At 40.4% G+C, this 13555-nt stretch overlaps 1 protein-coding gene across 1 annotated transcript in view; it reads right to left on the reverse strand.

Annotated features, from left to right (window-relative positions):
* Nucleotides 1–13220, reverse strand: part of LOC140740053 (very low-density lipoprotein receptor-like) — a 102998-nt gene extending 89778 nt beyond the window's left edge. The window contains exons 1-3 of the mRNA XM_073068891.1: nt 13098–13220; nt 11782–12156; nt 8822–8941 (exon numbers count right to left, since the gene is read on the reverse strand). Coding sequence (XP_072924992.1) covers nt 8822–8941; nt 11782–12156; nt 13098–13191 — 589 coding nt within the window. The 5' untranslated portion in view covers nt 13192–13220. The remainder of the gene's footprint in view (nt 1–8821; nt 8942–11781; nt 12157–13097) is intronic.
* Between the last annotated feature and the right edge of the window lie 335 nt (nt 13221–13555).

Below are 13555 nucleotides of genomic sequence, written 5' to 3' on the forward strand. Positions count from 1 at the left end.
AGGTAAATCAGAAATTAAATCAGAGGTTAATGAGAAAGGTAAGGAGGAAGGAAAACCTGTGAAGGAAAGACAGTTTGGTCTTATTTGTAACTATTGTAAGAAGCTTGGCCATGTAATAGCTAACTGTTTCAAATTGAAAAAGAAAGAGAAGGAAGCAGTTCCAGATGCTTGTGTTGACTGGACTGCCAACACAGATGCCTTGTGCAGGAAGGCACAGAGTCGACTGTACTTCCTTAGAAGGTTGGCGTCATTCAATGTCTGTAGTGAGATGCTGAAGATGTTCTATAGGTCAGTTGTGGAGAGCGCCCTCTTCTTTGTGGTGGCATGTTGGGGAGGAAGCATTAAGAAGAGGGACGCCTCACGTCTTAATAAGCTGGTAAGGAAGGCGGGCTCTGTCGTGGGCAAAGTACTGGAGAGTTTAACATCGGTAGCTGAGCGAAGGGCGCTGAGTAGGCTACGGTCAATTATGGATAACTCTGAACATCCTCTACATAGCACCATCCAGAGACAGAGAAGTAGTTTCAGCGACAGGTTACTATCGATGCAATGCTCCTCAGACAGGATGAAGAGGTCAATACTCCCCAATGCCATTAGGCTTTACAATTCTACCGCCAGGACTTAAGAACTTTTTAAAAGCTATTATTAATGCTTTTTGAGATAGTGATTTAGATGCATATAATATTTTTTTACTGAGTTAAGTATTGTATGTAATTAGTTATGCTACAACAAGTGTATGGGACATTGGAAAAAAGTTGAATTTCCCCATGGGGATGAATAAAGTATCTATCTATCTATCTATCTATCTACTGATGCACCTGTAAAATTACAGGGTTTGGTAAACACAAATGAGGCTTTGTTAGAGTCTGACCAAGTTAGAAAGGGATATGATCATTTTATAACTGAAGGGTTTGTATCCTTGAAAGAAGGATCTACTCTGGTGCCAATAAAAATCCTTAGGGATACTGGAGCTTCTCAATCACTGATGTTAGATAGTGTATTGAAGTTTAATGAGGAGTCTGATACTGGTGAGGTAAATTACATAAGAGGTGTTGGAAGTGATTTTATGCCTGTACATTTACATAAAGTAAATTTAAAGTCAGGGTTAGTTACAGGATTTGTTAAAGTAGGATTACAGCATAGTTTACCTGTGAAGGGTATTTCTTTATTGTTAGGTAATGACTTGGCAGGTGGACAAGTTTTTCCTGAAGTGCATTTGACAATGGAGTCAGAGGAACCAGAGATGAATTCTAACACAGATTCTTCCTGTGTTGTGACTAGAGCTATGGCTAAAAAGATTGATGTGCAGAATGAGGTTGTTACTCAGGACTGTTCAACTCAGGATTCGAGTTTTGAGGATGTGTCAGAGACTTTCTTACCTTCGTTGTTTGAACAAGATTCTGGGAGTAAGTCTGACTATGAAGATTTATCTCTGTCTCGGAAGGAGATGATAGCAGAGCAGAATAGAGACCCTGAGATTATAAAATTAAGGGAACAAGCTTTACTAGATAGTGAAATTGAGAAGGTGCCAGTAGGATATTACTTGGAAAAAGGAGTGTTGATGAGGAAGTGGAGGTCACCTACAATTCCTGCAAGTGAGGAATGGAATGTTGTTTATCAGGTAGTTGTTCCAAAAGTTTATCGGAATGAGATTTTGACTTTAGCTCATAGTGTGCCTTTAGGTGGACATCAAGGGGTAAGGAAAACTGTGGACAAGATTTTAAAACATTTTTACTGGCCTGGTCTAAGAAAAGATGTGGCGATGTTTTGTAAAACGTGCCATACTTGTCAAATTGTGGGTAAACCAAATCAGGTTACACCAGTAGCTCCATTACAACCTATTCCAGCATTTGGTGAACCGTTTTCTAAAGTTATTGTAGATTGTGTTGGTCCATTACCAAAGACAAAAACTGGTTATCAGTATTTGTTGACTATCATGTGTACTTCGTCTAGGTTTCCAGAGGCAGTACCACTTAGGAATATAAAAGCTAAAACTGTGACGAAGGCTCTTATAAAATTATTTACTTATTTTGGATTACCTAAGGAAATACAAACTGATGAAGACAGTAATTTTATGTCTGGATTGTTTCAACAGATAGTTTATAAATTGGGAGCTAAGCAAATCACTTCGTCTGCATATCATCCAGAGTCGCAAGGTGCCTTGGAGAGGTTTCATTCTACCTTCAAGAATATGATTAGGACATATTGTGTGGAAAATGAAAGTGACTGGGATGAGGAGATAAACTTACTTTTATTTGCAGTAAGGGAATCGGTACAGGAATCTTTAGGTTTTAGTCCATTTGAACTTGTGTTTGGGCATAGAGTTAGAGGACCTTTAGCTTTATTGAAAGAACAGTGGATTAGTAAGGAAGTACACACTAATTTGTTGGACTATGTTTTGAAATTTAAGGACAGGTTACATAAAGCTTGTAGCTTAGCCAAGGAAAATTTAAAGTTGGCTCAGGAGAAAATGAAAACTTGGTATGATAAAGAAGCTAGGATGAGGATGTTTAAACCTGGAGATAAGGTGTTGGTTCTTTTTCCAGTGCAGACAAATCCTTTATAAGCTAGATTTCATGGTCCTTATGAAATTGTGTCTAGAATCAATTATGTGGATTACGTGATAAAAACTCCAGATCGTAGAAGGTCAACACAACTTTGCCATATAAATATGATTAAACCGTATTATGAGAAACAATCTGATACTGTGACTGTTGTGGTTAGTGAGAATGAGTTTGATTTAACTAGGAACATGATAGATGATTCATCTGACTTTCATTCTAAATCCAACATTGTTTCTGTTAGGTTACCTAATTCAACCATTCTGGAAAATATGGATGAGAAATTAGCACATTTACAGCTAGAGCAGAAACAACAGATGAAGGAATTGATTTTTAAGTATAAGGATTTGTTTCCAGATGTTCCGAGAAGGACTACTATAGCTTCACATGATGTAGATGTTGGAGATGCCAAACCTATTAAACAACATCCATATAGGATGGACATAGAAAAATGTGAACTTGCTGAGAAAAAAATTGAATACATGTTAGAGAATGATATTATTAGACATTCTAACTCGAATTGGAGTTCGCCATGTGTTATGGTGCCAAAACCAGATGGTAGTATTAGGTTTTGTACGGACTATAGGAAGGTGAATGCTGTAACGAAAACAGATGCATATCCAATTCCTAGAGTAGATGATTGTGTAGATAAAGTTGGAAAAGCAAAGTTCCTTACAAAGATTGATTTATTGAAAGGGTATTGGTGTGTTCCATTAATGGACAGAGGTAGAGAGATTTCTGCATTTGTAACTCCATCTGGGTTATATGAGTATAATGTTCTTCCATTTGGGATGAAGAATGCCCCAGGTACTTTCCAGAGGATGATTAACTCTGTGATTCAGGGATTGAAAGATACTGATGCTTATATTGATGATTTAGTGACAGGAAATGATACTTGGGAAGCACACATAATTGCGGTGGAGAAATTGTTTGAAAGGCTTTCAAAAGCTAATTTAACTATTAATTTAGCTAAGAGTGAATTTGGACATGCCACTGTGACTTACCTTGGTTATGTTGTGGGTCAAGGTAAGGTAGCTCCTGTTCAGGCAAAAGTTCGGGCAATTTTAGAGATTCCCACTCCAATGGGGAAAAAAACTCTCAGAAGATTTTTGGGAATGGTAGGATATTATCGAAAATTTTGTAAGAATTTTGCTAATGTTGCCCTTCCATTAACTAACCTTTTGCAGAAGAATGTGAAGTTTGTGTGGACAGTGCCTTGTCAAGAAGCATTTGAAAAATTGAAAACAATGATATGTCAACAACCTGTGCTTAAGGCACCTGACTTTGAAAAACCTTTTTCATTAGCTGTAGATGCCAGTGATGAGGCTGCGGGAGCAGTATTAATGCAAAGGAATGAGGGTGATGAGGTTGATCATCCAGTAGCTTACTTTTCTAAGAAATTTAATAAGCATCAAAGAAACTATTCAACAATAGAAAAAGAATTGTTATCTCTTGTTTTAGCTTTAGAATATTTTGAGGTATATGTTGGTACAACTCAAAAACCACTTATTGTTTACACTGATCATAATCCGTTAGTTTTTCTGAGTAAGATGAAAAACAAAAACAGAAGATTATTAAATTGTAGTTTGATGTTACAAGAGTACAATATTGTGGTAACTCATGTTAAAGGTAAAGATAATGTGGTTGCTGATTGTCTATCTCGATGTTGAATGTACAACGTAATTTTTTTTATGGAGTGGTTTTTTAAAATTGTAACACTCCTACTGTATTGTGAGTTGTACGAAGTTATATGATGGTATTGTATATTGTGTGTTATAATATTTACACTTTTGTTTTTCTTGTAAATAATTTTTGAAATTTTTGTTGTCAGACCAAAAATGTTTTTTTTGGAGGGAGGTATTACGTACCCTTGTCACGTGACTGGGGTTGAAGCTATACTGGACTTGAGGTAATGGTCTTGTGATGGTGGAGTGACGTCATTTTCCCACCAGTAGAGATCATGTGACAGGTTTTTTTTTTACAGGGTATAAGAGGAGGACCCCTCCCTGTGGGGTGGGGCAGTTCGTGGCTGGATTTGCCAAGTTGACCATGCCACTGCGTGATTTAATGTGATGACGCAGTTTAGTTGAAAGATGAAGTTTTATCTAATGCCTAAAGTTTAAAAGTTTAATGTTTAATACCAGCAGTTTCTTTACAATACTGTTAGTTAAGAATCAGTGGAGAGTGAAGATCGGAGTTTGGGAGTTAAAGATCGAGGAGAATCGATTTTCGACGGTGAAACGGGTTCGACCTCATGTGATCCTCATTCGGAAGGATTTCGTTGACTGTTCTCGTGTTAATCTCTGCGGGATAGCAGAAGATTGAGGACAGTGTGATAAAGGAAAGGTCAGTGCCTTTAAGCCGTTACGTTTCATAAAATTCTTCGTGGGAAGAGTTCGACTTTGGAAACTGAAGCAAAACGACGTGGAAGAGAATTTAAAATTGCCTTAAAAAGTCTCTCCTTTTAAATGGACTGAGCATTTTGAACTTTTGGCAATACCACTTTAAAGAACTGTTTTTGCAACATAGCTTTAAGAACTGTTTGAGCTGCATCGCTTTAAGAACTGTTAAGCTGCCGCACAGCAGCTGATCTCTGGTTACGTTAGTGTTTGTTTACTTTTGGGGGGTTTGTTTTCAGTGTTTAATAAAAGTGTTGTTTGTTATAAAAACCCTTGCCTAACTCATCTGTTCATTGTTGCCTGAATACGTAACACCACGCCAAGTTGTCTTTATTAAGAACAAATATAACATGGTGTCAGAATTCAGCATGAGGTCTAAAGAATACCATGCATGACTGAGAAAGAGACTGCACACATATGAAATGTGCTAGCAGCAAGTGACAAAGAGAAGCTGTCCAGCGAGGCGAGAGAGCATGTTGTGTCCCAAAGTTCACCAGATTCACCCAGAAATTTAGGTGAGAGGCCGAGAGATCCTGTTATGAATAAGCTCAGTCCTCTTGCACCTACACAGTTTACTGGCAATCTAACGGATAACTAAAAACATTAGTGTGGAGCTTAGGAGACCATGGTACCTAAGCGACTCCTTTGCTTGCATCTTCAGAAACAGCTTTATTTCTATTTTTAATATCTCTATTTTTCCCTTTCAGGGTTCTTTTGAAGACGCTGACCTGGAATTACAGGCTAACTTCAGTTCTTCATAGGAATGGGATCCACTCTCGGGGTCTCACGACTGGCCACTATTCAATATACCAAGGACACTGTCTTGAAGACTAGCACTCCTTCTGGGTTCTAGGATTTCGTGGCTCTGGAGGCGGGCGGGGTTGGTGCCTCTGCAAGAAATTGGTGTATCATGGGACATGAAAAATTGAAAGCAACAACTGGCTGCTGGCTGTGTGCCCAGAGACCTGAATTGTATACATTTCTCTTGACGTTAAATGTACCTTCGAAACCCCTGAAACTTCAAACAGCGATTCAATATATATGTAGCTGCTAGTGGGGCAGAAGGGTCCAATTAAAAAAAATTGAAAGCATCTATTTTTCTGCATGTAATTGAAAAGATGCTTTGGACTTCCATAAAAGTTTACAAATCAACAAGACAGCTTTTACATTGGACACTCTGATGACAAAATTTGAGGAGTATTTTATTCCAAGTAAAAACATCACATTTGAGAGATACAAGTTTCTTTTTCCCGTGACCAGAAACATGGGACCAATACTTAGCTGAGCTATGCACTGAATAAGTTCTGTAAATTTGGAGATTTGAGAAACTCACTAGTTAGACGCAGAATAGTTTGCGGAATTTCAGATGATGGACTTGGAGAAAGACTGCCGAGTGAAGAAGATTTGACACTGCAAAATGCAGTTAATGCAGCAGAGACCACATGAGCAGAAACTAGGGAGCTGCACAAGGAAGACACAACAGTGCATGCTGTGAAAGAGAATGCACAAGGCATTCACCAAAACAATAGCAAAGCAAAAAAGGCTCAAACAGGAAATGCACAAAATGTGGCGGTAGGAAGAAATGGGAAATGCTACAATAACTGTGGGAAGAAGAATCATTTTGCAAAGTCCTGCAAAGCTGGGACTACCAAGAGAAAGATGCACAGTTGATAAGGAAATGGAGGAAATCTTTGTGAATTCTCTAGACTGATGGTGCTGGTAAAACAAAAAAGGTTGTTCCAGTAACTGCAAATGAGGAACTCAGCAGATCAGGCAGCATCTATGGAAATAAATATCAGTCAACATTTCGGGCTGACACCCTTCAGCTCATGAATGTGTTTAACACAGATATACAGGGCTATGTTGACATGACTGTCAACTCCAATCCAGTATCTCCTGATAGAACAGAGAAGATTAGGAAAGCAAGAGACAGATGAAACAATGAAAGTACACAAAGATACAATAAAGGATGGCCAGCAACTAAGAACGACTGTCCAACGTGCATTTGGGATTAGTTCAGTTCTGCATGTGCAATATCAGTAGCAGAAAATACAGTCTTCAAAGGCAACAGGCTTGTGATGGCAAAGAAATGCTTGTGAAGATAAATGAATGGCACCTTGGTGAGGAAAAATGTAAACATAGAACTCATGAAATGATGTACTAGCCAAGGATAAACTAAGACATCAGCCAGACCACTGCTTCATGTGAAATATGTCTTACCTACAGATCAGAGCAGTAAGCAGAACCACCCTGCACCATACAGGCCGTACTTCAAAGTTGGAGTGAATTTCTTTGATTGTAATGAGAAGAGTCATATTGTTATAATAGACAACTTCTCCAATTATCCACTGCAATCAACATCCATTACCTCGTGAAAGCTGTGAGGCATAGGGCTTCATGGGAAGTGGTATCAGACAATGGTCCACAATTTCTGAGCTGTGAATTTGAGTCCTTTGCAAATGATTGGAGGGTTTCAACATACAACTTCAAGCTCACATCACCCAAAATCTAATGGCCTCAGAGAGGTAATGAAGGGCCTCATGAAGAAAGAACAAGATAAGCGAGAATTTCCACAAAAGTCTGATGGTTTATACAAGAACTCCACTGCAGAATAGCTTTTCACCAGCCCAAAAGCTAATGGATCGATGTGTATGCACCAACTTTCCAGTGCATGAAAACCTATAGGCACCTAAAGTCAAATGGGCTGAAGTGAAAGGGAAAGAAAAACAGAAGTACTGTCACGACAAGATTGCAAAAAGTCTATCAGTCCTGAAGCCTGGAGATCAAGTTTGAATCCGTCATTACGATCCAACATGGCCCATGCCAGGATATGTGCAACAGGAGGTAGTTCCATATTCCTAGCAGATCCACATGGAGTGAGGGACATCTCTGAAAAGGAACCTTGTGGACCTATGACCACAAACCCCAACTATGACATGTCACCTGTCAGTACACGAAAGGGGCCAGCAGATGTAAAAAAAATTAACATATTGATCAGAAAGATACAAATATTAACATAGCAAATACAAACAATACACTTGTAGAAACAAATAGCTGATCAAAAAGGATCATCAAACCACCTCAGATTGAAAGTTGCTGAATGGATAAGGGACTGCAGTTGCTCATTACAATAGAAGTTGACATGTTGAACATTTGAAAATTTGAAAAACAGACAGGCTACAGAATGTAGATATCTTTGTTGAAAAGGATTATTATTCCTTACAGGTTTGGAGGACATAGTATTGTGTTTGTTTTTTTTTAAAAAAGGGAAAGATGTGTTATTATGTGAGCATAATAAAGAACTTCAGTTCCCAGTGGGCAATGCAGGCGGTTCACCCGGAACCAAGAGTGATGACCGTAAGCAGTAGTATGCGCTCAGTGTTGAACAGCAGTTCAGTATTAAAATGTTCTAGTGTACACCCACACCAAGTGTGTCTTTATTAAGAACAAACTGAACAGTGTCTGGCACCTCCAAGCCTGAAAGCTTAAAGTCATAGTGAGCAAAACCGTTCTGAATTGTCTTAATGCTTATTCCTTGCCAACTATTAGCGACAAAAATCCACTGCTTTTTGAACACATACACACAGAACTGATTCTATTTAAACTGTTCAATCTAAGCACTGTGTAGTGTCTAATGGCCACACAGGTGCACCTGGCTGACCCTAGTTAGAGACTATATGGCAACAGTCTTCTGTCCCAATTAAGCGGCATAGTGCCCCAATTAAACAAAGGGAATCCCAGCTGTTTTCTCAATTAGTTTGTTTTTCCAGACTTGTTCCAAATAAGTGGATGCCCCCATTAATTGACGGCTGAATTTAACTAGAATCCACTGTATTACTTTTAAATCTGCTTGTGTAAACTCACCTATACAGGTGAAGTGATTTATCAGCTCCAATCCAGATGGACAAGCACATTCATAACCCAAAGGAAGGTCCCAGCAATAATCAGAACACTTGCCATTTTCTTCCAAACACTCATTCCGATCTGCCAAAAAGAGAAAAAAATGCATCAAGAGTTATATTAAAATGCACTCCGAGGATTGCAATACTAATACAAAACTAAACTGGTTTTGCTCTTGAGGCCCAACTACAATTTCAACAAGCTGAAGCCAGGTGACACTAGCTGGGGGTCCAGGGGAGTTTCAAAACCACACAAAGATCATCTTTTGCAAACTATAGGTCTGAACTTTTAAGCCTCCCTGCACTTGAATCTTTCATTATATCCAAACCACTAACCAGCCAGAATGTTACTCTTTACAAGGTAAAGCAGGGCTTGCGCAGATGAGGGTAAAGTTAAAATGTAGAACATAAAACAGAACAACCCAGGACCAAGCAACACATAAAATGCTGGAGGAACTCAGCAGGCCAGGCAGCATCTATGGAAAAAAGTAAACATTCGATGTTTCACACAGAGACCCTTCAACAGGACTGCCAAAGGGTCTCGGACCGAAACATTGACTGTACCCTTGTCATAGATGCTGCCTGGCCTGCTGAGTTCCTCCAGCAATTTGGGTGTTGCTTGGATTTCCAGCATCTGCAGATTTTCTTTTATTTGTGATTGGATCAGCACAGGGGCAAACCTTTCAGCTCACAATGTTGTGTCAAACTAATTAAACTAATGATATCTAATCCCTTCTGCCTGGACACGGTCCATTAACCTCCATTCTCTGCATATTCAAGTATTGTACTTGTTTAAGATACTGTTAAAAACCTTCCCTGGAAGTGCCTTCAAAGACAAACAATAATGCCCTGCAAATTGCGGTGCAGTTCTCGAACATTTGTTAATGTCTCATTAGCGTTTTGATTAGCTGTAGCAAGCCTCACTCCTTTAAATTCTGGTCTTCTATTGTAGACCTCAATAGCAAGTTTAAAAAAAAATTATACAGTCGGCCTTCCTTATCTGCGGGTTCCGCATGCGCGGATTCAACCAACCGCAGATCGGGAAAACCCAGAAGTTCTCTCTCCAGCACTTGTTTGAGCATGTACACCTTTTTTTCTTGTCATTATTCCCTAAACTAGTGGTCGCCAACTCATCCATCGCGATCGACTGGTCGATCTTTAAGACATTCACACTCCCACTGTCGCACTCCCCGCTCGGTCAGTCGCTCTATCCGGACTGTGACCGCCGCAGCCCCGGTACAGGGAGCTCCGGCCCTGACCTTGTCCTCTCACCCCACTCGCCACCAGCCACACCTGGCCTAGGCGGCTGGCGGGCAGGAGGCTGGAGTTTGGGCCCGGAGGCTGTCTAATGAGGCAATGAAGCCCTCAAAACTGCTTTGGTACCTTGAGTCCAAGCACCCTGCACTTAAAGACAAACCCATTGAGTTTTTTCAGCGGAAAAAACGCGAGCAAGCGGGACAGCAGCTGAGAGCCACGAAAGCCAAATTGCAGAATAGACTGGACATAAGGAACCTGCTTCGAGTATTGCTGTATTCTTGTCGTGTTTAACACCCTCCCGGTCAGCAGTTCCACAAGAATATTGTCAATATTAAACTGGTCCGCGCGGTGTTTTACATCATTTCTACTTCCAGGTTGCGGGATTTTACTTCCGGTCTTTTCTGCCTCGGTGCGCATGCGTGTAACGAATCGATCTGGGATCGAACTTGCCTTTCACTAAAGCCGAGGTAGAGGATCTTGGGCTTAAAAAGGTTGGTGACCACTACTCTAAACAATACAGTATAACAACCATTTACATTGTATTAGGTATTATAAGTAATCTAGAGATGATTTAAAGTATATAGGAGGATGTGCGTAGGTTACCACGGATCAGGATCAAAAACAAAGCTGGAAGTTCTCTCTCCAGCACTCATTGTTTGAGCATGTACAGATTTTTTTTCTTGTCATTATTCCCTAAACAATTACTATTTACCTAGCATTTACATTGTATCAGGTACATCAGGTATTATTTAGCATCAGTTAGTCAAACGTTTGTGTTAGTATATATTTTACCTTTCTATAATGTATGTATTTCAATAATTAAACCGCTGCATTGCTTAGTAATAATTGTAGCTTTCATCGGGGCAGGGCCTTTCACATTCTCCATTACTCTCACATTATCCTTTAAAATTGTTCCAATCGTTGACCGACTGTAGCCTAACACTTTTCCAGTGACTGATGGCGTTTCACCTCTTTCCGATCACTTTATTATTAATCGTGATCGTTTTCCATCAACGAAACAGAAACACTGCGGATTCAGCAGCAGCCGTCGGTCCTCTGCTCCCCCGGGTCCTAAAGTCCACCTGCACTGAGACAGGTTAAATAAGGGACTTGAGCATCTGCGTTTTTTGGTATCTGCAGGGCGTCCCAGAACCAATCCCCCACAGATAAGGAGGACCGACTGTACTTACTAATAACTGCTACATTTGATCTGAATACATGGCATCCTAAATCTCTTTGGGCCCGTGTTCTAACATTTCTAATATGGAATACTTCAGTGAGCCACACTGAAATTCAGTTTAACCTTTTTAAAATTTTATGCAGTAAGGAAATTATAGCACTGTTGAACTAACATCTGTTGTGAGGAATGTTTTAAAATGTATAATTTTGTAGCTGAGCAGACTGAGGAACATGATTAGAGAGCAAGAGTGGATTTGTAAAAACTTGGAATATAATGAATCACAGGACACTGTCCAAGACCAGCACTTCATTTGTCCAGCTTTCTCATTCCATCACACAGATCTAAGGAAATTTCTTTCAGAGATTCTCCCAAAGATCTTAGACTTTAGATCTCCTTAGGCAGGGAAAGGACATGAATAGATGGAATGACTTTTTTGTGTTAAAAGTTCAATACGAACAACAAATACATTAAAGTTTCTATACACTTACCGCAATTTGCCTCATCAGTACCATCGGTGCAATCAGGAAAGTTGTCACAAGCTGACTGAAGCCCTATACACTGTCCAGTATTACAATGGAACTCATACTCCCCACAGTTTCCAAGCTGCATTGCTGTGTCCTTGCAAAGGTCATCAGATTCATCATCCCCTGAAGGACAATCCTGGTGACTGTCACACAGCAAGTACTTGGAGATACAGATTGAGGAATTATTGCACTGGAACTCATGATGTCCACATTCTGATTTAGTACAATTCTGCTCATCACTCCAGTCATTACAGTCGTCTTTTCCATTACACAACATCAGCACAGAAACACAGCGCCCATTCAAACACAGGAGCTCATCCTCACTGCATCCTACAGCACCTACAAGTAAAATGAGAAATAAAATTCACAGCAGCATAATAGTAACTTGTGAATCAAGTAATTAAAAAAGCAGAAGGCACAGCCTCAGTCAGAATAGAAAGGTTGTACAGTATTCCTTTAGAAGAGAGATGTGGTGTTATTTCTTTAGCCAGAAGGTGGCGTATAAAATAGAATTCCTTGCCACGGATGGTTGTGGCGGCCAAGTCGTTAGGTATATCCAAAGTGGAAGTTGATAGGTTCTTGACTGGGAAGTGTGGCAAAGGTTACAGGGTGAAGTCAGGAGAATGGGGTTGAGAGAAAACTAAATCAAACACGATCAAATGGCAGCAGAGACTCGATGGGCCGAATGGCCTACTTCTGTTTTATGGTCATTCCCCCCGCGTCTAGCATAGCACCACCCCCATCATTCTTTCATCAATAACTATTTCAACTTCATTTTACGTGTCTTTCCTTCACCGTGTAGTTTGTGAATGCTGATCCTTTGCGAAGCCCGCAAGGTGCAACAATCCCCAGCGATACTCCACCCACTCCTGGGCGCCGGAGGAAACACCAGACTAACTTTCCTTTGCTTGAGTTGTTTTAATGCTGAAGTTAGGAAACTGAGAATAACTCTGACCCGCGCCTAAAGCAGCTCCCCACTAGGAAGCTCACTTTTGCAGTTACCGGGTGGCGAAGGCAAATTATACAGTTTCACAAATTCACGAGTTTTTTTCCCTTTAAATGCAGAGCTTTATTGAAAACAGGGTTGATAAAATAGCAAATAAATAAGATTTTTTGCTGCTAACCCTGGTCCCCTGTCCTTGCCGCAACATCCTCTAATACACAGAGCAGCAACCAAGGTCATAGTCTCCAGGCAACCAATAGGATGAGGCGGCGGAGGGGAGGGTCTCGGATTTATCAACCGTGAGTGAGCTCGGCTCCACGCCGCTGTCGTCACTCACCTTCTGTCCGGTTCCGGTCCCGGCCCGCAGACCCGCGGGACGCCGCCACGGAGACGGCTGCGGTCGCCAGCAACAGTAAGGACATACTCCACATGTTCCGCGCGCTCGCCGCCTGCTGACGCAACGACGTACGCTCCCACGCGGATAAGGTCAGCTGACCGCCATGCGGTGCGCGCCGCAAAAACAGATGTCCTGAAGTTCAGAGTAACTTTATTATCAAAGTAGGACTATGTCACCAGAATCACATGATTTTATTGCCGGTATTCACAAATAAATCAACAGAATCAAACAAAGAAAGCTTGACAATCAAAGACAACACAAAAAACTGACGAAATGCAACAGAAGCCAAACTGTGCAAATACAATAAATCAATAATATTGAGAACATGAGTTGTAGAGTCATTGAAAGTGAGTCCATTGATTGTGGAATAACTTCACGATGAGGTAAGTGAAATTATC

This window comes from Hemitrygon akajei, chromosome 16 (assembly GCF_048418815.1).
Source record: "Hemitrygon akajei chromosome 16, sHemAka1.3, whole genome shotgun sequence".
Taxonomy (NCBI): domain Eukaryota; kingdom Metazoa; phylum Chordata; class Chondrichthyes; order Myliobatiformes; family Dasyatidae; genus Hemitrygon; species Hemitrygon akajei.